Source organism: Beta vulgaris, chromosome 4 (assembly GCF_026745355.1).
Source record: "Beta vulgaris subsp. vulgaris cultivar EL10 chromosome 4, EL10.2, whole genome shotgun sequence".
In the NCBI taxonomy this organism is placed as follows: Eukaryota; Viridiplantae; Streptophyta; class Magnoliopsida; order Caryophyllales; family Amaranthaceae; genus Beta; species Beta vulgaris.
The window spans coordinates 9,123,627-9,150,814 of NC_079205.1; the positions used below are offsets into that span (position 1 = coordinate 9,123,627).

The 27,188-nt window shown below is 34.1% G+C and overlaps 1 protein-coding gene across 1 annotated transcript; it reads right to left on the reverse strand.

The window, feature by feature from the left end:
* Positions 1–17,910: 17,910 nt before the first annotated feature.
* Positions 17,911–20,220, reverse strand: LOC104891597 (NAC transcription factor 56). Its single transcript, XM_010677306.4, has 3 exons — positions 19,811–20,220; positions 19,324–19,631; positions 17,911–19,187 (listed from the first exon to the last, which is right to left on the reverse strand). Exons 1-3 carry the CDS (start codon positions 20,019–20,021, stop codon positions 18,474–18,476), a joined length of 1,233 nt encoding a protein of 410 aa, XP_010675608.2. The 5' UTR covers positions 20,022–20,220; the 3' UTR covers positions 17,911–18,473.
* Positions 20,221–27,188: the final 6,968 nt, after the last annotated feature.

Sequence of the window (27,188 nt, forward strand, 5' to 3'; positions counted from 1 at the left end):
TGCCTTGTAGATGGGACATCCTGAATCTGGTGTACCCTCTTTTCTCTTGCATCCACTTACACCTAACGATCTTATTCTTATTAAGTGCAATAACCAACTCCCAAGTATTGGTCTTGTGCAAAGACTTCATCTCTTGCTTCATTGCCATCAACCACTTGCTTTAATCGGGTAGAGACATTGCTTTCTTGTAGGAGCATGGATCCTCAAATATCTCTACCTCATTTGCCACGGCGAGAGCATATTGCACATACTCACACTCCTCAACATATCTTTGAGGAGGCATGTTTTTCCTTCTTTGTCTCTCACTAGCAAGTGTCTTGCGTTGGGTTTGAGGTGAATCCTCAACATGCCTCTCTTGAGTGAGAGCATCATCACGTGAAGCACTTTCAAACTCCACCTTCTCCTTGGTGTTATAAGATGAACCTACATCATTACAAATAGAAAACTCCTTCTCCAGAGCGATCATATATGATTCATCAAACACAACATCTCTAGAAGTTATTACTCTCCTAGATTTTTCACACCAAACTCTTTATCCCTTAACCTCCAAACCATAGCCAATAAATAAAAATTTTCTAGCTCTAGGTTCAAATTTATCCTTATTTACAGAAATATAGGCCGGACAACCAAACACTTTTAAATTAGAGTAATCACATGGAGTTCCGAACCATATCTCTTGAGGAGATTTAAAGTTAAGGGCTGAGTAAGGAGATCGGTTCACCAAATAGCATGTCGTTGCAACCGCTTCGGCCCAAAAGATCTTCACTATTAGAATAAATGCTTATTGTTGCGGTCAAAAAGTGACCTATTGCTGCAATTTTGGGTGCACAACAATTAAGGGGGGCAACAATAGGTAATAATAATATTGCTGCGGTTTTTAGGCCAACCCGCAGCAATATTATTATGTATTATCTATTTAACAGAGATTATTGCTGCGGTTTTGGGCCAAAACCGCAGCAATAGGTCCAGGTAAGCAAAAAATTTTTTTTTTTTTTTTTTGCATTTTGCAATCACATTTGAAAGATTAAAATCAGGCAACAAACCAATCCACTATCCACAAAATTCGCATATGAATTGAAAATGAAATGACATATGAATCTTATTAATATATAACGATAAAAATAACTAGTTACATAAATAATACAGTAGATTAAAAAGTCAAAAAAAAAACCACTTACAACTACAATAATGCATATAATAACTAAAATAATGAGCGAAGTTATGTATCAACAACAAACGATTACCAAACTCAAACTCGAAGAAACTGAAAAATTGCACAGAATAACAGTAGCAAATAACAAATTCGAAAGCGCCTCTTCTACGGGTACCCTTTTCTGCATCAACAAATTCGAAAATTTCATAACTTAGAAAACCCACAACAGCGACCCACTATGACAACCCACACCACACCAGCGACCCATAACGGCAACCCACACCGGCGACCCACAACGGCGACAAACGAGAGACATGAATCTGGCGAATCTGTTGAGCAACGAACGAAAACCGAACGGTCGACGACGACCTTATGAATCTGGCGAGCGACCCACGAGAGCATGCCGAGGAACGCACGAACAACGAACGGTCAACGACGACATTGCAAATCTGGCGAGTGACCTCGCGAATTTGGCGAAAGGCCTTGCGAATTTGGTGAGGGACCTTGCGAATCTGGCGAGCGATTTCGAAAGGTTGACGTTGATTTCGAAAGGTCGACATTGATTTCGAAAGATGACGTTGATTTCGAAAGGTCGACATTGATTTCGAAAGACGATGTTGATTTCGAAAGGTCGACCGGCGTAATTGAGAGGATGAGAGGAGGCGTGAAAAAGATGGGAGGAAGAGAGGAGGAGAGAGAGTGAGAGGAAACCCTAGCTGGGTAAATGAAAGAAATAAACGCATCCACCACTACTTGGACCATTTTCTTATAATTTTAAAAACCTATTGCTGCGATTTTGTATAGGAACCGCAACAATAGGTTCAAATAATATTTTTTTATATTATTTTAATATATTGTTGTGGTTCTTTCTAGAAACCGCAGCAATATGTTTGGTCAAATAGTCAAAAAAATTTTAAAAAAAATCCTTGAAAACATATTGCTGGGGTTTTTCGGCCGAATCCGCAGCAATATGGTTATTTTTTGTTTTTTCTTTTCTTTTTACATGATATATTGCTGCGTATGAGTAAAACCGCAGCAATATCACCGGAGCAATAAACAATTATTCTACTAGTGCTTCCCCAACTTGGCTTGTGAGAGTATACATCTTGCCCTCTCTAGGAGAGTCCTATTCACTCTATGCAACATCATTTTGTTGAGGCCTCCCAACACAAGTTCTATGAAAAATAAGGCCTTCATCAAGATAATACTTAGTGAACTTCTTTTCAACAAACTCTAGGCCATTGTCGGTTCTCAAAACTTTAATCTTCTTGTTGGTCTTCTTCTCAAGCATAGTCTTCCATTGAAGAAACACATCTAACACGCCATGCTTGCGTTTGAGAAAGAACGACCACACCTTCCTAGAGAAATCATCAATTATTATGAGCAAGTAACTACAACCACCCAAAGAAGTCACCACAAATCCAAATGGATGTAATCAAGAGGTCCTTTGGTGTTGTATATTGCAGGCTTGACGCTAACCGGCTTGTGTTTACCAAACACACAATGCTCACAAAAGCCAAGGTTGCCTAGCTTTGATCACATTATCTAGCAATCCTTGCTTGCAAAGTTCTAACATTCCTTGCTTTCCCATATGACCAAGCCTCAAATGCCAAAGCTTGGTATCATCATCACTCATAGTGCCGGAGGAGACATAAGCCGAACCACTAACCATGGAACCTTATAACACATACAAGCTTCCCCTTTTAATGCCCTTCATCAATACAAGTGCACCCCTAATAACCTTCAATACTCCACCTTCCGCTATGTACTTACACCCATTGTTGTGAAGAGTACCAAGAGAGATTAAGTATTTTTTCATTTCTAAAACATGGCGGACTTTGGACAATGTTTTGACCGTGCCATCAAACATCGTGATATTCACATACCCTATGCCAATCACCTTGCAAGTTGCATTGTTACCCATGGTGACCATGCCTCCATTGTACTCCTCATATGCGGTGAACATGTCCTTGTAGGGTGTCACATGAAAAGAACATCCCGAGTCCATTATCTATTCACTCTTGCTCTTGAGCCGATCAGGAGTAACAACCAATGCACCACCTTTGCTATCAGAATCAACATAGCTTACATTGACGGACACTAGTAGAATAAATGCTTATTGCTGCGGTCATTAAGTGGCCTATTGCGACGGTTTTAGCCGCACAACAATTAAGGGGGCAGAAATAGGTAATTAACCTATTGCTTCGGTTTTTTACCGCAGCAATATGCCAATATATTGCTGCGGTTTCTGGCAAAAACACAGCAATAGGTTATAGTTATTGTTGTGTTTGCTAGCTAAAATCGAATCAATATGTTAATCTATTGCTGTGATTGTGGGTAAAACCCGCGACAATAGGTGGTAGCAAATTTTTTTTTTCATTTTTTGGTTAAATAATTCAGTAGTTCTCCCTACTAAAGTAGATAGGGCAATATATCTAACATTATGCTGCAATTACATCAAAAATAGTTACAACAAACAACATTGAATCGAATAATATAAATATATTTTTACAAATCCTAAAATTATAAAAAAAACCTAAGAAGAACAAAACAAAACAAAAAAGACTAAAAGTACAGATTCAAAATGAAAAGACAAAAAAAAAAAACAAAAACAAAAAGAAGAGACTAAAACTACAGATTCAAAATGAAATCACCATGACTTGGAAGAACAAACGAGTGAATTGAAAAAATAATCACCACCATTGGCCGTCGCTCAGCTCCAACGAGTCGCCAAACCATTCACATTATAAACAGAATAATTTTCGAACTTTGACTTCAATTAAATCAGCAAGTCAGAAAATGCAACAACTAAAATAGAATATCACAACAATACTCTTTACTCCAAACTATATAAAACGAATACAAGAATTAAGAGTGATCTGCAAATTTTTCGAGCTTAACCAATATAGAAGAAAAATAAAAAAAATAATTCTGAATTCTTGCTCAATAATTTGTAAGATCCAAACTTTAAATCTAAAAACTTATATCAAAATTAATCATAAATAACCTTCAAATTTCAGGAAGATATGGTCTTCGTCGAGTCGAACTGAAGAAGCAAACGAGTCGCCATCCCCATTTCCACTTTCTTGGTCTTCGTCATCGTCGAACTGAAGAGCCAAACGAGCGATTGGGCGAAGGAAATCTGGTCTTCGTTGCTTCTCAAAACTGCATCGTCGTTGAACTGAAGAAGCAAACGAGCGAAGGAGGTGATTGTCGTTGTGCGAAATAGGACCACATCAGGCGTTGGTCCATTGATAAGACATGCGAGGTGTCGAAGGAGAGAGGGGGGGGGGGGGGAGAGTGTGTGGAGAGAGATAGAGAGGAGGTGGGAGAAAACAACTGGATTAATGTAAAAAGGAAAGAGGAACAAAACCCTAATTGGGTCGTGCTTTTTTTTCATTTAAAATAGCCTATTACTGCGGTTTTTGTAGGAACCGCAGCAATAGATTCAAATATAAATAAAAAATTAATATTTTAATATATTGCTGCGGTGTTGGATGGAAACCGCAGCAATAAATCTAGTTAAAAAGTCAACTTAAGTTTGAAAATTTCCCGTTGAAATCTATTGCTGCGGTTTTCGGTCAAAACCGCAGCAGTAGGTCTATTTTGTATTTTACTTTTTTTCTGTGGTTTATTGTTGTGTATGGGTAAAACCGCAGTAATACCGCCGCAACAATAAGCAAATATTCATTAGTGTGAGTTCATGGGTTCCTTGCCTTTCACGGGTTTACTATCCCCTAATTGCTTGTTTTTAACTTATAGCATTCGTACTTAATGTGGCCCTTTAGATGACAATAATTATAAGTCTTCTGCCTATTATAATTTGGCTTCTTTGACGTAGTACTCCCCCTATTCCTACCATCATTACCACCTTGACTAGTAGATTCAACATTATTTGATCTACCCCTAACAAACAAGTCAACATTAGAGTTTGATGATTTAGATGTCAACTGATTATATATCAACTCCCTTTGTTTCAAAGCATCCCTAACATCATCAATGCTCAAATTATCTTTACCATATAAGATAGTTTTTCTAAAATTTCTTGTATGAACATGGTAATGAATACAACAACCAAATAGCCAAATATTCATCATCCAAAGTCATATCAATATTTTGAAGATCCATAACAATAAATAAAACTCATCTAAATGAGACTTAAGAGAATTACCTTCCTCAAGTCGAAGGTCATAAATCTACTCTTGAGTAGAAGTCGGTTGGTGACACTCTTTGCCATGTAAAGAGACTCCAACTTCAACCATAGACCTACCGCGGAGTCCTTAGCAACTTCCCTCAATACTTTATTCGAGAGGCAAAGTTGTATAGCCCATAATACCTTCAAATTCACTTCTTCCTATTTCTCTTCGGTCATAGTAGTAGGCTTCTTCACCTTCCCCTCAAGAGCCTTGTGAACACCATTTTGAATCAAGATTACCTTATCTTCACTTGTCATAGTCCAAAGTTGATGGACCTATCAAACTTCTCAATATCGAGCTTCATTGTTGACATATTCTTCAAAGAAATCCACTAGAAACCTCCCAAACCTTAAGCTCTGATACCAATTATTAGTAATAAATGCAATTTCTAGGACATAGGGTTTGCTAGTTGACTTCAAGTTCAACAATGAATGCAAAGTTATAAACGTTAGATGAGAAAAGTAAGCAATAAAGAGAGACAAATATTTAACGTGGTTCAGTCAACCTTGACCTACGTACATCCACAAGCAAGAACCTTGGAGTTTTCTTTAGCCTCTCTAATGGAGGAATTACAATGGAGAAGAAGAGAGTTAGGAGAGAGAGAGAGAGTTATATGTTGTGGCTAATTTGAATCTTAGGTACTAAATGACTTTATGATGCCTTGTATATGACCTCCTAAAGTTTACAAAATGACTGAAAAACCCAAAACATTAAATCTGTAAAAATTCTGATTAAAACACAAAATCCTGCAAAACATAGCCAGCTGCCTGTCTAGGCCGGGAATCGCCCATCTGGTGCAGGTTTTGGCCAAACGATCTGTCTTCAAGGCAAAATGTAGAAATCAAGTCAGGCCCGCCCGAGCTAGTATTCTCGGTCGAGCTACGACGCTCCCGCTCGGGCTGCTGGGGTTGAAGCTTTGAATCTCTCTCTTCTTCGCTTCCTCGACAAGAAATCAAGGCATAATTAACAAAAATTTTAGTTGAGATTGATATACTTTTTTTTTGTTTAACTTGCACCACTTTTCTTTTATTCGTGATTCTTTTTAATTGTACCATTTCCTATTATGGTAAATATTTTGGCCAGATTTACATTCTTACCCTCTCTTGATTTACTCATCCAACCCATTTAATTATTCAACCTACACATAGTAATTAAGGGTATTTATATCCATTTTCACTCTCTCTACTTTTTTTATTGTCTTTTATGATCAAACCAAATGGTGCAATTATAAAAAATTAAAGGTAATATATATTTTTGAGTTTGTTCTTTGATTATTTGAGTTCTTGTATTATTAATTTAAGCATATTTGAGTTATAGATTTCAAGTGTAGGTTTCTATGTTATGGCTTGGTGTAATCCTTACAGTAAAAAAAAAAGATTTCTTGTGAAGTCAGGGAAAAACAACAGTTAGAGTTGTTTGAAATTTAAGTTTGTAGAGGATATCATATAAAAGTCTATTAATTTGATTTTATTGTAATAAAAGTTTGTTAGTGATAGTTATGAAAGTGGTTAGAATGTTGTTAGAAGATGTTGTATATAAGCTGATCTTTTTATGTTTTTCTCTATGTAACCTCATATTCAGTAAATGAGATTTTCTCTCATCTTCTACTCTTACTTTTTTCCTCTATACAAAACTGATCAAGCTTGATCAAATTTTATATGGCATCAAAGTTGAATCTCGGAGATTAAGGTTCATCAATTCTGACTAAATTTTGTTTAAAAATTGTGAAATTTCTTGCAATTAATCTTGAGATTGATTTTGTGATTGATCATAAGCTTGATTTTTAAAAATTTCTAATGGCGATTGAAGAATCTGAAGCTACTGGTGGTAATTCTGTTGCTGGAGAACAATCTAACAATGGAGGTATCTTTTAGATCCTTATTTCATTTCAAATTCAGACAATCCTACTTCTTCATTAGTTGTTGCATTTTCTAGATTGAATTTTGTGTGTTGGAGTAGAATGTTAGAAGAGCTTTGATTGCTAAAAAGAAGAAGGTTTTATTGATGAAAAAATTGAAAACCTGAAATGAGTGATAAGGATTATCCTAAGTGGAAACATGCAAATTTTATGGTTGTAAGCTGGATTTTAAGTTAAATGATGAGCTTAGAATTGGCTGATGATTTTGCTTATATTGAATATGCTGGAAAATTATGACTTGAATTAACTCAAAAGATTTGGATAATCTAATACTCCATTGATCTTTCAATTGGAGAAAGAAATTGATAATCTGAGGCAGGAAAATTTTGGCAATTGTGACTTATTATGGAAAAGTGAAGAAACTATGGGATGAAATGCATAGTTTAAGAAATTTTTGCATGTGTGATATTTTAAGATCTTGTAGTTGTTTCGTTTTTGAAAAAGAGTTATGAGTTTAAGGAAGAGGACAATATGATGAAATTTTTGCAAGGATTAAATAGTGGATTTGATAATATTATAACCAAATGATATTTTCTCTCTTATTCTGTTCTTACTTTCTCTCTCTATACAGAATTGATCAAGCTTGATAAAATTCTGTATATCGGTTGTTGGCACGCGTTAGAAATGAGTTGTAATTTAGTTGTTAGCCTATTATCGTATAGAGTTGAGTTAAAATCTTATATATTGCATTGACATATGTTTCCGTCGACACGAGTTAGAAATGAGTTGCAATTGAGTTGTTAGCCTATTATCGTATAGAGTTGAGTCAAAATTTTATATATTGCAGTGACCTATGTTTCGATCGACTTTTTCACATTCCTGGAATCACCAAGTTTCAATTAACTCGTTATTGTAGTTCTTTCATCCAAAACAACACACCTCAATCAGTGGCATATCCAGGATTCCAACCCTATGGGTTCGGAGCCGGTAAAAAAAAATACATTCATTCAATCAAAGTTCAATACATTAATTCAAATATCAAACTACAGTACAATCTAAACCTTTCATAGTCACAATACAATGTTTCCAAAAAAAATTCTAAACCCTTAATTCAAATATCAAACTATGGGTTCCCGCACGATCTTTCCAAAAAAATTCTAAACCCTTCATAGTCACAATACAATCTACACAATAACACAAGCAAGAAATTTCAACTCCATGAGTCTAAACACTACAAAGTTCAATCACATTAATCATTCATTCATCCACAATCCACAATCCACAATCCACAATCCAAAATCCACAATCCACAATCCACAATCCACAATCCACAATACACAATACACAATACACAACAATCAACATTTAAATGATTAACAAAATTACATAACTACAATTACATATTTTAATCATCTAATGTGTAAAAGACTAAAAATCTGAAACAGTAAAATTCATATTTAAAATTGGAGAATTGGGTTTGGGCTTTACCTTTCAATTTTCAATCGACCGGAATTCGGAAAGGTTGCAGGCTTGCTGCCGGCTGGTTCGCCGTCGCGGTGGGGAAGACGGAAGAGACGGTGTCACGCCGTCACAGTGGGCGACTGGCCGTGGGCCGTCAATGGCTAGGGAGTTACTACTTACTAGTTAGGGTTTTGGCTTTGTTTGGGAGAAAAACGAAAAATGTTGGTTGGGTAGTGGGGGAAAAGAAATGAGGAGGCTTAGAAAAAAAAAAGGTTGTCTCAGGTTTCGAACCCCATACCTTCTGGTCCCGCGGCCCGCGTGTGGAGATACAAAACCACTGGAACACAAGCTTCTTTCATGTTTTATTTTACACGCATATAGTATATATCTAATATCTAAAATATTTTTAATTTAAAAAAAAGAAAAACCGGGCAATTTTTTTCCAAAAATCATTGGGTTCACCTGAACCCAGTGAAACCATAGTAAATCCGCCCCTGCCTCAATAATTATATCAGCAATTTTGATCTGATTGAATTGCAAATAAGTTTGTATAGAGACTGAGTGAATCTACCGATTGATTGAATGGATTGCCAATAATATATAGAGATTGAGCATCGAGCGAAGTCTTTAAGATTCAAGGGAGATGCCTTTTGGAGGTATGAGTGGAATAGTACTTTACACTTACCGTTTCCACTTTTAAGTGAAACTAGATGAGTACGTAACCCAAACGGTATAGGTAGAGAGTGTATTTTGGGTGTAGCATATTACACCATAACTTATTGTGTAACATGCATAATGACATAGATTTCAATAAGAATGACATTGACTATACAAATAATGACATGAATCTCATGTCATTTTATCATTTATTTAATGTCGTTTGAGCTCTTGTTTACGAAATAAGCGATGTAGATTGTTACACCATAAATTATGGTGTAATAATTACACCAAAAATATGTGATAGGTAAAAGTCGAGAATTCTTCCACGCAAAAACTTATGCAATTTCTTTCTTTTTTTTTTCGTTTTGTTTTTTCATCCAATTCAGTACATTCTTAACCTCGATTTTATATGGATTCTCAATCTATAAAATTAGATGACTTCTCGATCCGATGCTAAATTGACATGTTTGATTCTACACCCCACTTGATTTCTATTTTGACTATTTGCGAACTCGTCAAATTATATTTGTTCTTTTCCTGCTCGACAAGAATCCTTTAAAAAATTTGTGGTGATCACCCGTCTACATTTAACTATCTTTTAAATATATTATTCATTTCTGGATTCAATTTCATTGGATATTATTCTTATCTACATTTTTCTTTGTCACTCGAACAGGTTCTTTTACCTTAACTTCAACATTTATTAAATTTCACGATATTTAATTTCTTTTTCCCCACTTTTTCTAAAGGACATGGTAGCAACCTTTTTTGGTCTTAACTTTTGCTTTTACGTCCTCTGTTCACATCGTATCCCCATGCATGCATTGAAATTTTTACACAGATTCTCGTCTATTCTAGAAATACAATCCCTTAGATTTATTAAAATAGATCCAGGATTCAACTATGAAGCCAGATATTTATTAAGAAGCAATTATCTCTTAATATTTTAAGACAGTGTATAAATTTGTTGTCATTATAATATACTCCCTTTCGACAAATAGTTGACTTTCATACTTGCAAAAGCAGAATCTTTACTAATAATACCTTTGATTAAGAACATGTAAATATTATATAAATTTGATATTTTAAAATTATATATGTCGAGAGAAATCTAACAAGATCTCATTTGTATGTATTTTTTCATATGCATAAATATAAATGATGTTTATAGTGATATATGTAAATAGTGAACATGTATAAAGTGTGTAGATTAAAACGAAAGGAGTATCATCATTTAGCTGGTCCATCTTATATACTACTCTAAAAGGTCTGTGTTGAAAACAATAAGTAAATTTAATATGAGATGGAGAGAGTTCTTATTACTGTGGACGAGAATGAGCAGCTTGTGGATGCAACTATATATGCATGTGTTAGCCTTGTATCTTCTCGTGAGATATTATGCATGGGATATACAAAAAAGGAAAAGAATAAAACATGATAAAGTATGATAAAATAACTGAGACATATACTGATGGATTCTCTGAATTTCCACTTAGGTAACAAGAGGACATATGAAGCAAAATTCGCTCTGCCAAACAGTTCTGAAGACATGTTCTATTTGCTCCTATACAAGAATCCCATCAATGTTTTGCAATTCAAAATGTATAATATATTTCCACTGTTTCAAAATAATCACAATACTTTCTAGTGTGTACTAACTACGTGCCTAAATAATAGTCACATTCACACTTTTTATACATGATGGTGCAAAACTTTGAGCATTCATATCTTTAATTTTGTAACTGTAAAAATATAAAAAGTTGATATTCTAAAAGTACATATTGAGACGAATCCAACAAGATCCCACAAGGCTATATTTTCTCTTACCCGTAAATTACAAATGATAGTCAACATAAGATTTGTGAATAGTTTTTAAAGTCAAATTAAGTGTAACAATTATTTAGGAATGGAGATAGTATATAATATTAAAAGTGCTAGGGTGTGGATTTCTTTTTAGTATTTTATATATAAAAATAGATTTAAGAAGAGATTATGAGATACTTATTCCTCCGTTCTTTTTATATTGCAACAATTGAATTTTTACGCTATTCATCTACTACCCTTTTACTATCTATTGTGATTTTTACGTAATGAAAAATATAGCTATGTGGGATCTTGTTAGATTCGTCTCAATATATACTTTCAAAATATCAAATTACTATAATCGTTCCTAAACAGTAATTAAGGATATTAAGAGTTAAAGTTATGCATTGACTAGTATCAAAATCTAATTGTTGCAATAGAAAAAAAAAGAGAAAGTATTATTCACTATTATAAGAAAATGGGATCAATGTCGGCCATAATATTTTTTTTCCATTATAAAATCTCATTAGAAAGAAGAAGATAGGATTATAGGAGCTACAAAGAGAGAATCAAATAAATTATAAAACAATGGCAGGCCATGAAATGTTGCAATTAATTTAGGCATCTATATAAATATATTAAAAAGCGTTTTTAAGTAAGTCAACGTGTTACGTGGCGTTCTCTCTCTAGTTGTTTTATTTCATATCATCATTATGCACATTAAAAAAAAAAGAATATGCTCCCTATAAAATTTGATTACGTAATCTTAATTTAATATACTAAAGTTTTAACCAATAAACTATGCAGCAAGCCAGGAATTGGAGAACTACAGACTTCGAGAACGGGATTCAGCAAAAAAACAAGGCAACTATCAACTCCGCTTGGACTAGAGGGTCGATCAAAGGCAAATCAATTGAAAGTTTCCAAGTTGATGGGGCCTGGAAAAAAGCAAAGGAAAGGACAATTGGAAGGCAGCGGTAGCCTGGATAAATGAAGGCAATCCAAACAGTTGGGAGGTAGTCCCTGTTCTTGCCATAAAACCAATTCAAGCGGAGGCTCTGGCCATCCTAAGATGTATCAATAGCTTGCCTCCGAATTCAAAAGCCATCTTCATCAAAACGGATTGCCAAGAAATCATATCGGCTCTGAAAGTTCCGGGGAAAGCAGACCCAGTCATAAGGAATATTATTGATAAGATAATCCTCAAAAGTAGCTCGTTAGATTTTATTTCTTGTATTAAAGTCCAAAGAGAGGGAGTCTCTAAAGCTCACTATTTGGCTAAAGAAGCTAGAAAGAAGTAGCTTTGTTTCTTCCTCTTTATTACCATTTGTCAAAAAAAAAAAACTATGCAGCATTAGATGATATTTTTTTAACATAAAATGTTAATAACCGTGGTATTGCCTGAAATTAAAAATTAGTTCAAATACATAAAGGGTTGTGATCACTATTCACTTCGGGGGGGGGGGGGATTTTGCTCCTTTTTATAGACTATGGCCTTGTTTGGTTGTATATAGGAAGTCATACTTTCTAGGAAGTTATTTTTTCCATGTATTTGAAATTCCTAGGAAGTGTAAAATTGTGTTTGGTTGACAATGGGAAGTAGCACTTCCTATGGGAAGCTCTTCTTACCTAGGGGGACCTAGGATAGTAACTTCCTCCATTTTGGAGGAAGTATAACTTCCTAAGAAGTGCAAATTCCCATGGTTTTGCCAACCAAACAACTTCATATATATTACAACCGGTATATCATGTCGGCTGTGCAAGCTACATAAGATCTTAAAGAGTTTTAGTTTTTGAGGAGTCGGATTCTTTAATATATATTTTCTCATTTTTTTTTAAATTTATCCATTTTTTAGTATATTTGATGGAATACTAATTTTAATATAAATTTTAATATCTCTAATTATCAATAAGCAAAAATTATGAATATCGATAATTTGAAAACATTCGTGATGTGTGCTATTATTTTACTCCATTATTAGTGAGAGTGAGATATACCTCCTTCGTTTTTAGGTAAGTGTAATTTTTTGACTTTCATATTTACCTACATACAATTTTACTCATGAATTCTAATTTTGTATTTATAAAGTTATAAAAGTTAATATTATAAAAAATTTCCATTGAAACAAATCCAACATTGTTTTATGTGTTCATTTTTTAATTGAATATATCTAATTATATAATATGATTAAAGTAAAATGTATGAATAGTGTAAAAAATCAAATGTTTTAAAAAAAAATTAAATATCTAATTTATCATGTCAGTAATTCTTAAGGGAATTACATAGTTTATTTTTGTCTGTTCTGATAATCATCAGTGATGTAATATAAAAGTACAGTAGAAGCTAGCCAGCTCTGATTTCCCTCAAAGAAGATAAAAAAAGATAGCTGTAATTACCACATATTTAGTCAAATTTAGTGATGTGTGCTATCCTTGATCAGTAGCATTATGATGCGTTACTTCTGCTTAGTTCACGTTTAAAATGGCCTAAGATGAGGTTTAATTTACGAAATTTGACACATTAGAGAACTTCTAGATATCATTAGATTCAAGCATCATTTTCCCAACAGTTGTCATTTAAAAAAAAAAAAAAGTTATAAGACTAATGAAGCATGAAAGCTGTTCATTTCCGTAATTATTTGAGTAATATCACTCCAACCCATCCCCCAGAGAGATAGAGAGAGATCAAAGCAGGAATTTTGTTTTTATAACTAGTTTTTAGTCCAGCATGATGTCTCAAGTTATAAACATTTTCATGTTAAAATTTTTTTATATTTACATAACTTATTGGTTAGAACTTTAATATATTAACTTGAGGTCACCTGTGCAATCTTATATGGAGCATGTTTGTAATTTTTTCAATGTGTAAAATAATGACATGAAATGAAACATCTAAAGAAAGAGTAGCAGGTGGCGCATAGACTTGCTTAAAAACATTTTTTAATATATTAGTATAGATATCATAATTACTGTATGATGTTTGTAGATTTGTAGACTTTGTTTGTTTACATCATTTATCCTTCATTCCTTATATTAATCTTACCTGGAATTTAATTAATTCTCCCTCAAGTTTAAGTTTGATAGTCACGTTTCACTTGTTATAGTGAAATTTATTTTTGGTAAAGATGGTAATAGTAGTATATACTTTCTCCGTTTCCTAAAGATCTTCCTTGTTACTGTTTTTTTAAATACCAAGAAGGATCCCATTTGTGTGGAATGTGGGGTGGGTAATATCTTTAGGAAACGGAGGGAGTAAAATCAAATAAACTCTTAAGAAAACTATACTCATCCCATATTATATTACCGTCTGCGAAAGTAGATTATGATTAAAAGGTAATTTCGAGGTTTCTTATTTATCTACTCATCTGACATTGGAGCAATGGAGCAAAAGTATCAAGGAGTAACTCTAAAAGTGAGAGAGAAACTAAACAGATGGATAAATTTATTTAAGGTGGGTGATTATATTAGAAAGTGGACCACATTACTTCATGGGTGGAAAAAAAAAGGAGAAAATAGATGAGATATTTTACAAGAAAATAGAAAAAGCAACAGTGTGTAGATTAAAGAGAAACGTGTCGAAAAGTAAAGTGTTTAGATTACAAAGAAATGGAGGAAGTAACATCTTTGACAGCAAGTAATGAAATTAGCCATTTAATTAATACAAAATAAAAGAGGGAGAGTTAGGCTTTGTTCTTTTTGAAACTGAATTAATGAAAATTCACTTTACTTGATTTCATTTCAGACAAATTCAATTCATATCAGTTTAGCTGAGTTTAGTCAGGATCATCTAATAGTTTATAATCAATTTTTGTTCAATTCAATGCAGTTTAGTTTAGATAAATCAATTCTGTTCAATTCAATGCAGTTTAGTGCGTGTTCGGCAATAGCTTTTGAGATAGCTTTTAGTGTTTGGACTAAATAAAAACTCTAATAATGGTGAAAAGTTGAGTTTGGAGTAGTTTTTAGTGTTTGAACTGGTGTTTGGAAAAGTTATAAATATTTTGGGGGTAGAGGTAGCTATACGAATAGCGTTTGAAGATTGAATATAATTTATTTGTGTTACTTATTTAAACGAAAAACCAATTTTACTGAACACTAATTATCATAAAAGCTATTTTTAGAGTTAAACTCTAACAATTAATATCTAACAGCTGACAGTTAGTACAACAACTAACAACTACTTCTACAAGTAACAGCTACCGCAACATCTTCTTTTGCCATACAGGCCCTAAATGTTGTTGTATGATATTCAACTCTTGTAATTTTTTGTTTATTTTTTCGAGTCCATAATTTCTATTCCAATTTTTGGTATCATGACATTTGCTACTCAATAATCTTGGTCCATATCATTAGATTTAAACAAACGTTTATTTAAAAAAAAAAAAAGAAAAGGCAAAGAGTATTTGACATCAACCAATCTATATATATATATATATATATATAGGGGTAATATCACATGAGAATGCTCCTTACATGAGAAATGAGAATGAATCTCAACCACACGATTGGTTTAGAGTTACAACACTTTTTCATTAGAGTTATATCCCTCTAAATTTTTTTTTCAAATATTTTGTTTTTGGAGTTACATCACTTTTTCATTAGAGTTACATCACTTATTTATAAGAGTTATAGCGTGTAAAATTCATTCTCATTTCTCATATAAGTATGCATTCTCATATGAACTCACTTCTATATATATATATATATATATATATATATATATATATATATATATATATATCCAAGACGACACAAATGTCATTTTGTCGCATGTACTCTCCTCTCCCCCACATAATCAAATGCATGAGACATTAAATAATAAAATTGTGTGTTACAAGACTCAAACCCATGGCCTCTCATTTAATATGTTAATGCACTGACCAACTACACTACAATACACATGTTGGTCTTTGTGGGGGAAAAATGATTTGAATACAACATAATATTTTTATTTTTGAAATCTTCAAATATACGTTGATGAATAATTCGAAACGTATCACCTGGGACAAGATCTAATTATAATATTAAGTGACATATTTAATGATACAAATAAGTGGGCCGCGATAAAAGTTTTTTTTTTTTCTCAAAGCTGACTATGAACTCGCTTGAGTGAGTAAACTACCATTTTGGATATACTTGTATCTGAAGTCTGAACAGAAAATTCTAAAAAGGATCGGATATTGAATCTCATAAAAAATAAATTCCAGATTTCATTATCATTTTCTTCAATATGGAAGTTTTATGCTAAATGCGAGACAGAAAGAAAAAGGGAAATAAAGAGAAGGGGATAAAATCGAGAAAGGTGTCAGATAACATGAAATGGACCATTTGTATCTTGCAAAAGGAAATTATTTTCCACGTTCAAAAATTATATTCAAATATGAACAATTAGCTCACTCCTTTACCAAAAAGAAGGCGAAATGAAATAAAATAATTTTCATTACAATGATGTTTATCCTACTAAACAAAGCTTTACTTGTACATTTTTACGGTTCATTTTCAAATAATGGTCAATTACATGGTAACTTTCCAATTTTCAACCTTTACAAGTGTCACTTATTCATAAAAGAACTACAATAAACATATATCACCAAATAATAATATTCTCTCAAAAACAAAATTTATATTAAGTTTAGTTGATATACCCATTAAAAGTATCAATTTCAAAGTTGTAAATATTATATTATGTCAAATAAAATAAATCCTGGATTTCCTTTACATAAATTCTTGGCTTAATATATTGCACATAATTTTGCCTTAATAGTTATTATTATTCTATCTGCCTACACCAGTATGACATTAAAAATAAAAAGTATATGTTGAAAGAAAATAAGATTCTTACCTTTCTAGGGTTTCTGGGAGGCAAAAGTTACTCATGATTGAGAAGCAAAAGGTCGATTTTAATAATGAAAGAGCAGCCAAGGATCAAAGGTACAGATTTGCTAACTTCTTTCTTCCTTTTTCTCAAACTTAAAATAAGCTGAATAATTTCTAATAAGAATAAATAAGTTGAATAATTTATAAGAATAAATAAGCTGAATAATCGGAATATTATTGCTAAAGGCACATAAAGTACTACAATCTAGAAAAGAAAAAGAAAAGGCAACACTAAGTATTGAGTACGACAATCACAGCATGCAACAACAACTTGCAAAGCCAAAATTAGCAATGGAAATGAGAAGTTTGTTGCACTAGCAATGATTTTAAGAGTTTTATTCCTTATTTTTCTAAACCCAATGGTATTATTGTACTATACAATGCATTAATATACCCTATAAAATTCGATAAAATGACATCAATATTCACAAAATTTTGCATACAATTGGTGTACTGTATACCATAAAGTTCGGTCATCTTTCCCTTAAAAAAAAGTTCAATCATCCAAACTAACAAAAAAACACCTCTTTATGAAATTGACTTTTTATATTTCGGAGTAATTAAACATGTTGTGCACTGTACTATCACTACAAAAAAAAAATATTGAATTAAAAATATATATATACTACCAAAGTTTTTTTTAGGAGTACTACCAAAGTTTATTATGACACAAATTTCAACATGTTGATACGATATTCAAATGACTCAAATTAGAAAATAATAATAATAAGTGACCATAAAAAGCTTAATAAGTGAAAGAAATTCTTTAAAAGGTGAACAGAAAAAAAATTATATGAAGTGAATGTTGCGTTGCATGATGAGATGCTTGCAACCAGTACCTTTTAAAGAAAACTGATTTTTCACAAAACAACCTATACACATCAAAGTTAATGATATTTAACAACAAGAAACAAAAATTTATCTATATGTATATAATCATTATCACTAATAACCACGAGAACGAGAATCAATTTTATTAAACACAAACTTTATACAAAAGGCCTAAGATTAATATGTAACCTAATAATAATGCAAATTTATCACAATCAAGCTTGTCTTTTTTAAAATTTACAATAACTCTAACCCCCTTCTTTCCTTCTTGGATATATGGTATACATATATGTACTATATATGTAAACTATATGAATTTTATTTTTCCTGCTTTTGGTGGAGAGTTAGGGGGGGTTGATACTGCATTATCAACTAGGTAATCATGCAATAATTGCTAAACACTATTAGGCCCATTAATTAAACACCCCTTTCCCCCTTACCCCTCTTTAAAATCTCTCTTCAACAACCAAAACTCAAAATTAATCAATACCTAGCTACAAGTCTAATCAAACTGTGTAAAATATATGTCTAATCTAAGTGTATATATGTATATATAATAGGGTACTAAAATGGTTAAGAATTATTGAGATATGTATGAATAATGATCATAACTTAAGCCGGAACTTGGAGGCGATTACGAGTACCAGTTTAATCCAGGAAGAGGATACGGTTGCCGGAATACGCCGTCCGAAAGACTCCCTAACATCGGTTGTTGTTGTTGGTGCAACGGAGGAGGAATCTCTGAAGGAAGTTGATTGAGAAGACTAGACATAGAACTCATGTTGTTGTTGTTGTTGTTGTTGTTGTTGTTGACATGATGATCACTTCTTGCTCCACTTTCCTCACTGCTATTGTTATTTCCCGCAATTTTGGTGTTGTTGTTGTTGTTGTTGTTGTTATTGTTGTTGGCCTCGTTGCTCATCTGGAGCATCGATAGTCTCTTACTCGGACTATGAGAACAACCAATATCGCCGCCAGTATTATGATCATTGCCGCCCCAATATAGGGACGGCAAGGTCCTCTTGAGTGGCATATGCGAGATATTAGTAGGTGGATCCATAGCATGACCACCCATCATACCCTCATATATCCCATGTTGATCATCAACATGGCTGTCCAGAAGAGAGGTGTAGTTTAAAGAACCCGTTACCTTGGTGAGCGGATGATGATTATGAAGATGATGATGTTGTCCCATGTTGCTTATTGAACTTGGCATCGACATGGACATGGACATAGACATAGGTGTCCCCATCATCATCATATCCTCCATCGAATCTTCTCGCTCGTGATCCATCGGCCTATTCGTGTTGTTCTTCTTGTAAATCCGACATAACACCCAATCATCCAACTATATACACAACAATTAAACATAACATAAACAACCAAAAAAAACAAATCAATTACATAAACAAGAGTATAAAGAGAATTAATATATATACATAATACATATACATATACATATACATATATAGATAGATAGATACCCGTAAGGATCCTTTTTTGTTATGACAAAGATCATAGGCAGGGGGTTTGTTGTTGGGTTTATTATCAACCAAGCGATATTCATGCATAATCCAATTAGTTTTGACACCTCTAGGAGGTTTTCCACCATAAAAAACAAGAGCTTTTTTCACACCAACTTTTTGGCTTCCACTACTCAAAACAGGTTTATCAGTTCCTGTAGCTTTCCAATAACCAGATGTTGCAGCTCTGTTTGGTCGAGCCCCGTTTGGGTACTTCCTATCCCTTGGGCTGAAGAAATACCACTCCTGCTCTCCAAACACGGCCTTATCTGTTCACCATCAAAATTACGAACTTATTCATTTATCAACATAATAAAATACTACTAAAAAGGAGATGGAAAAAGGTAAGATGTTAAAGTACTAGCTCAACCAAAAGTTTAAGTTGATGGTCGAATCTATTTCAGGAATAGTTTTATACTCTATGACAAGAAAAAACAAATGAAGTTACCTGGGAGTTCCCAGGGGTCGAATTTGTAGAGGTCGACCTCGGCAATGATAGAGACAGGAAGAGGGGTAGATTGGACTTTTCGCTTAAGGTAGTGGACGACGAGCTCTTCGTCAGTTGGGTGGAAGCGGAACCCGGGTGGTAGATGCGGTTGCGGTGGTGGCTCCGATTGGTGGTGGGAACCACCCGTCGCCGGTGAGTGGGTGCTATCCATGGTTATGGTGTATGGTAGTTTATGTATTTGTATTTAATGTATAGTTGATGATCTTGTATTTGATTCTGTTTGTTTTGTTTTGATTTTTTCTATGGTTTTGTGAAAAGAATATGAGTATTTTTTTTATGGGTTTCAGGGGGGGTTGTACTTGATAAGAGAGATGATGTTGAAAGAGAAGAGAGAGAGAAGAAAGGCTTAAATGTTGGTTGAGGTTGGATGGCCCCATTGTTTTATATGCATGACATGAGATGGTGGGACCCTGCTTTTCTGAGCAATGATACTCTGTGGTTGTCATCAGTGAGAAAATATATTTTTTACACTCTTTCCGTCTTTCTAATCTACACACTTTTTCGATTTGTAATCCATATTAGATTTGGTAAAACTGACCCAACTCAAATAATCAAACGAATGCCCATAACTAAGACTTCAAGTAAGTTTAGATAGGACTCGAATTGATCCAAATGTAAAAGGCAATGTAAAAATTGACCTGAAAGCAACCCATATCGAAAAGCCGCGAATCGAATGATCTAATCGTCAAGTTAAGTATTCACATACGCTACTTTGAATATAGTTGATGATTTATACTTGAAATCATATTCGAGAGAGATCTTGTTAAATTTTTATTTAATATGTGATTTTGAAATGCCAATAATTTGTAATTTTGACCTTTGATAATTAAAGATATTAATCATCAAAGTTATATGCTTTATTAGTCAAGATAAAAGTGTAAAAAAGTATAGTATAAAACTAATCACGTGTTTTAACAAAGAATGATAAGATTTTTTAATTTATACTCTACATAACAAGCTATATAATAGACCCATATCTTCATAAGTCATAACCATGTAATATGCCTATTGACAAAACCTTTTTCCACTACACCAAAAAAAAAAAAAAACTTTTTCCAGTGGGAGTTCATAACTTTTTATATACCAATCAATTATACATGTTAGAATGACATGATCACATTAGAACAATTACCAATTTACCATCAATTTACCATGTTACTCTCTAGAATCGGTAAAATTAAGGCGATTAATCCCAAAAAAGAAATAAAAGATAAAAAAAAAATTCTCATAAGTTGTAATAATTTATAATATCACAACAATAGAGAAAAAAAATATCAGAATCATGACCTCTTTTACTTTGATTAGTAGAGAGTAAAAAATATAATATTAAAATTATATGTTGAGGGTCTTTAATTCAATTTATTTTGAGTTTTTACTAGGTCTTATCTAAACCTACTTGAAGTCAATAAAACTTATGGATCCATCACACTATTATGCAAATTAACAATTATTAAAATACTATTGATAAATATAATATAATCAATTTTAATGATAATATAAAATATAATAATAATGATAATAGTAATAATCATGATAATAGTAATGATAATAACAACAATTTTATCTTAATCATTTCATAAAAAAAAAATCTTAACCATATTGATAGCTTTTTTTTTGCAATTTCTTGTAGCCATGGTTTTAATCGATTATAAAAAAAAGAAGCCATATGTGTTTCCTCCGTTTTTCTAAAGTTTTTCCTACTTTTGGAGTACTTAATTAATATTCTTCTTACTTTTGGTATGGTTTGATCCCTTCCTGATTTATTTTATCCAACTTTTTGGATCAGAATAATCCCAAGTTATCTCACAACATCTAGATTCCTCATGCTACATATCCATACAAATATATTACGGTTTTTCACCAAGTATCACTGCGTTTTCAGAAAATTCACGAGGTATCCCCCATCTTTTTAAAATACACGCGCTATCTCTAAGTTTCATAATGACACATCCCTATTCCCTTAATGACTAATGTCGGTTAACTCCGTTAGTCTTAACTCTAATTAATCCCTAAATAAATCCTAATTAACCTAACTAAATCCTAAACCCTAACTTCTACCTTCTATCCCTAACCATAAACCCCCCTCCCCTACCCTCCTACCACCCTAGCAGCCCCCCTCCCTACCAGAAGCCCCGCTTCCCCACCCCTGCAGCCCCGCTTCCCCACCACCCCATCGAATTCCCTTTCCCCTAGTCGAACCACCCCTGCCATAACACTCGTCGAATTCGCCTCCTCCCTAACGCCCGTCGAAAATATCCCCCCATTTCCTCTCTAGTTTCCGCCCCACATGGAGGTTAATTAGGACAAAACAACCCACCCCTTCCCCCTTCAATTTTCACCGCACAGGGAGGTCAATTCTGCCGCACAGGGGGAGGTCCTGCTGAACTAATTAAACTAGGTTTGGGTTGCGGGGGTTAGGGGCGTGGGTATGGGGTGGGGGTGGGGGAGAGGTGGTTAGGTTTAGGTTAGGGTTAGTGTTATGATTAGGGTTAGAGGTAGGGGTTAGCATTAGGGTTAGAGTTGCAAGTTAATTAGGGTTTAAAACAGAAAATTAGGGTTAGTGACTAACGACGGTTAACGTTGTTAGTTATTAAGGGTATTTAGGTGTATTATTATGTTGTTAGTTATTAAGGGTATTTGGGTGTATTATAATGAAACTTAGGGGTACCCCGTGTATTTTGAAAAGATAGGGGTACCTCGTGAATTTTCTTAAAACTCAGGGGTACATGGTAATCGAATATATTAAAAGATGTTCCTAAATTTATGATCTTTGAAATAAAAAGTGATAATTTATCCTTCAATATACTATGACTTTATTGTTTAACGTTTCATAGGTTTTATAATTATTATACTTGATCAAAAATACTTATACAAGTATTTAAATCTCTAACACTCTTATTACGGTACCACTGAGAGAATATTGATGACACATTCTTTTACCTCAATTCCTTTTAAGCGAGTATTAAAATCAAACATTTAAGGTCTTTTATACTTATCATGTCACGGCGTAAATATTTCAATTCTCATTGGGAAAAAGGTACAAGTAACAAATGAATCATGAATTCATAAATAATAAGATATTTGTTTATTATAATTGACCCGAGGCATTACTCGGGCCAAAAATGATAGCTAGTTTAAATCACCAAATGGGCTTACTTCTTAACTGCCTCTCTCATTCCTGTAGTTCATGTTGCTACTGTAAGTCTGAAGATATTAAGATTAGTTAAAAAAAAGTTGAGTTTTTTGTCGGAAACAACCTTTTAAAAGTGTCATTTTGTGAGAAACAACCTTATCATTTTTTTTTGTGAGAAACAACCTTTAAACTCTATTTTCTTGTTAGATCATACCACTCAACCATTTCCCGGCATTAACTTGATTTTTCCGGCGAAGACTTTTTTACCCACTTCCCTCTCTTTTCCATCCAATTTCTTCCTCCCAACCCCTCAACCATTTCCCGACAATGACTTGATTTTTCCGGCGAAGACTTTTTTACCCACTTCCCTCTCTTTTCCATCCAATTTCTTCCTCCCAACCCCTCAATGATTTCCCAGCATTGACTTGATTTTTCTGGCAAAGACTTTTTTACCCACTTCCCTCTCTTTTCCATCCAATTTCTTCCTCCCAACCCCACCCCAACCTTCAGCCTCACCCCTCATTCTCCATCCTCCACCCTCTCGCCTTCTCCTTCACACAAGAAGCCACCGCATCATCACGTGGTCGGAAGCCGACGGCAGAGCCATCCTTGCCGTTGCCTTTTCTAGTCCCACCCCCTCATTCTCTCACACAATATCTCTCTTCCTCTCTCCTCTCAGCCCCACCCCAACCTCCAGCCTCACCTCCATTCTCTTTCCTCGTTGAACCCTTACTGAATGCTCATAGCGCCAACAAAATGCATGCGTGGCGGGATCCTGTGCACCTTATTAGAACTCTCTAAGGCGTGGTTGTGCTCCTTGACAAATTTAGTCACATCCTACTTATTTCCCTTCAACTCAATCTTCGGCTTGGCTTCACATATGTTAAAAGACTGCCTTTTCGACCCCTCTTTCATATATACAAACTGTCTAAATGGCCAACACTATCGGTGTTCAGTGGTAGCGTTCAACGAGGGTGGAAGAGAGATAATGAGGGGTGAGACTGGAGGTCAGGGTGGAGCTGGGAGGAGAGATGGAGAGAGACAGAAGGGGCATGGAGAACGGGGGTGAGGCTGGAGGTTAAGGTGAGGTTGGGAGGAAGAAATTGGAGGGGAAAAAAGAGGGAAAAGGGGTAAAAAAAAGTCTTTGTCGGTAAAAGCAAGTCAATGTCGGAAAATGGTTGAGGGGTCTGATCTGACAAGAAAATAGAATTTAACAATAAAAAATATAAGGTTGTTTCTCGCAAAATGATACTTTTAAAAGGTCGTTTTTGACAAAAAAAACTCAAAAAAGTTTTGAAAGTCTACACTACAATGTACTGAAAAAAATAGTTCCACTATTGAGACTTCGAAATTGAACCAAACACTAGTAGGAAAAGGACGATTTGCATCCCCCAAGTGCGTCGCACTACAATGAAGATGAAGCAAAAACCTAATTTGCGTCGCATGGGAGCCAGAGTGCGACGCAAAACAACTGCTCACAAAAATGTCAAGGCCCTATCTGCGTCGCACGTCATGAAGGTGCGTTGCAAAAAGTTGATTTGCGTCGGATGAAGAGATCCATGCGACGCAGATGTGTTGGGCTTAAAATAAAAAAAAATTGATATTGCGTCGCATGGGCTGGAGTGCGACGCAGATAGGCTCCCAACATATAATAATCCCTCTTAAACTCTTTGCCTCTAACCCTAGATCCCCCCACTCCCTCACTTTCTCACTCCATTTCGTCCATTCACTCTCAGCCTTCACTCCCTCCATTTTCTCACTTCATTTCCGTTCATTCTCTCATCAGTTTCAGTTGCGTCTCTAACCCTAGATCCCGCTCCCTCCCTCATAAAAACTTTAATCTCCTCTCTCCCTCCTAATTCTTCCGTCTCCTCAGTTTCACTTCCGTTTGTTCTTTCGTCCTCGTCGCACTCTTTTCTCTCTCCTCATCGCCGCGATTGTTGCTGTACGTTCGTTGTTCTGTTCGAGAAAATTTTCTACACAACCCCACCGTTGCTGGTTATGTTCATCAACAATTTTGTTGCTGTTTTCAGATCTGTGTACACAAAGAGTTATTTTCAGATCTGTGTACACAGAGTCAGATGTCATCGACGAAATTTTTTCGCTCATTCTCAGGTTTTTAGGATTTATAGTTGTTGTATTACATTAGCTGTTGAGAGATTCGTTTTTTAGGATTTTTAGAGCATTTTTTTTTTGGGTTAGCGAATTGTTGCTTCAATTTCATCGATGTATTTCTACGTTTTTTCTGATCTGCACGCTTCTTTTCTCAATTTTTTTGTTGTTTTTTATTCTTCATTTTGTACATATTTATTGGAATTTTGAATTGTATTCGCTTCTGTTATTTAATTTGTGTAGGTATCTATCTTGTATCTTGTTAACTTCTGCTGTACATTCGTTATTTTCGCCTTTTAGAATTGATGATGTTGGATTGTTGGTGTGGGTATATCTATCTTGTTGTATCTATTCTAGTTGTGTTCACTTCTGTTATTGAATTTGTTTTCGCTTCTTTTTTCAATTTCTGTTCTATTTGTTTCATTGTTATTCTCAGGTCTGTTATTTTGGTTTAGCATCTGTTGTATTTGTTTTTTTGGTTCAGTTTAACAAAATTACTTTTTTTTTTTGTTAAAGAATTCAAATTTGCGTCGTATACTGAGCCCCATATGACACAAATCTTCATTTTCAGGTTGAAAAAATAGAGTTAGAGGCTGAATGTGCGTTGGACAACACAACAAGTCCGGCGCAAATGGGTTACAATTTGCGTCGGACTCCCATTCGACGCAGATCATCTACTCGTAATTTGCGTCGAGACCTGTGCCGTCGGACCTATGTCCGATGCAAATAGGGCTCCCAGGTCCGACGCAAATCGTCAGTGAAAAATTAAGGCATAAATCCCAAGAACTGAGACATGATCCTAAGGTATTGATGACTAATAACCCTTGGTATTCAGCAATGAGTTTAAGACAATGAACCATGATTGTACGGTTTTTACACATGAGTCCTAGGTATTGTTCAACTAATAGAAATACAAAGGTTTGTCAGGTTCTCAAGTGTAATAAGAAAAAGACAATATACCAAACAACTCGTTGGTGAATAAAAGAGGGTGTGGCCCACATGTCTAGAAGAAAATAAATCATGGTTACTCAATTTTTTTTTAATATTAGTTTTTTTAGTTGCACCATTTGCTTTTTTATATTTGTCAAAATGATTCTTTGAGCGTTAATATTTTTTATTGGATGTGAGTAAAAATTATAACAATTTGATAGTCGAAATCATCGCATTGAGTCGAATCTAACAAGATCCTACTTGACTATGTTTCTTTTATATAATAATGCGAGATAGCTTAACAAAGTTGGTTGATGAATAGTGCCATAAAATCAAATGCTGCAACTAAAAAAGTACGGAGGTAGTAGAAGTGTTCTTTAATTTTGTTTTTGGCATCTTTAAATGTAAAAACATATGTTTTTTGGATGTTCAATAATAATATTATGGATGTGAAAATATAGCTTTTGGATGTACACAAAGAGATTATGCATGTACGATATATAATATGTATATACTAATGGATCATGGATGTAAAGACAAAATCCAACATTATGGATTTACAAATATAGTTTTTGGATGTATAAAATATAATATGGATGTACAAAAATAGTTTTTGGAATTGATTTTATGAATGTGCAAATATAGTATTCCAGATGTAGAAAAGAAATCACAAGAATGTACAAAGTAGATTTTAGGCCTTGTTTGGTTGTATATAGGAAGTCATACTTTTTAGGAAGTTATTTTTTCCATGTATTTGAAATTCCTAGGAAGTGTAAAATTGTGCTTGGTTGATAATGGGAAGTACAACTTCCTATGGGAAGCTCTATTTACCTAGAGGGATCTAGGTAAGTAACTTAATCCTCCATTTTGGAGGAAGTAGAACTTCCTAGAAATTGTAAATTCCCATGGTTTTGCCAACCAAACAACTTCATATACTTCTACTTCCTAGGAATTTGCACTTCCTGATGATTTATTTTGTCAACCAAACAAGGCCTTAGATGTACAAGATATAGTATGGGAAAAGGGAAAACAAAGTAACTTTTTTTTTTAACCAAAAGCTTAACCAGGGTTTAGCTTTTTCTTTTTCTCTTTTAGTGAGGGTCTGTTCTTCCCAACTTATTTTCAGTTCAGTTCAATTCAGTT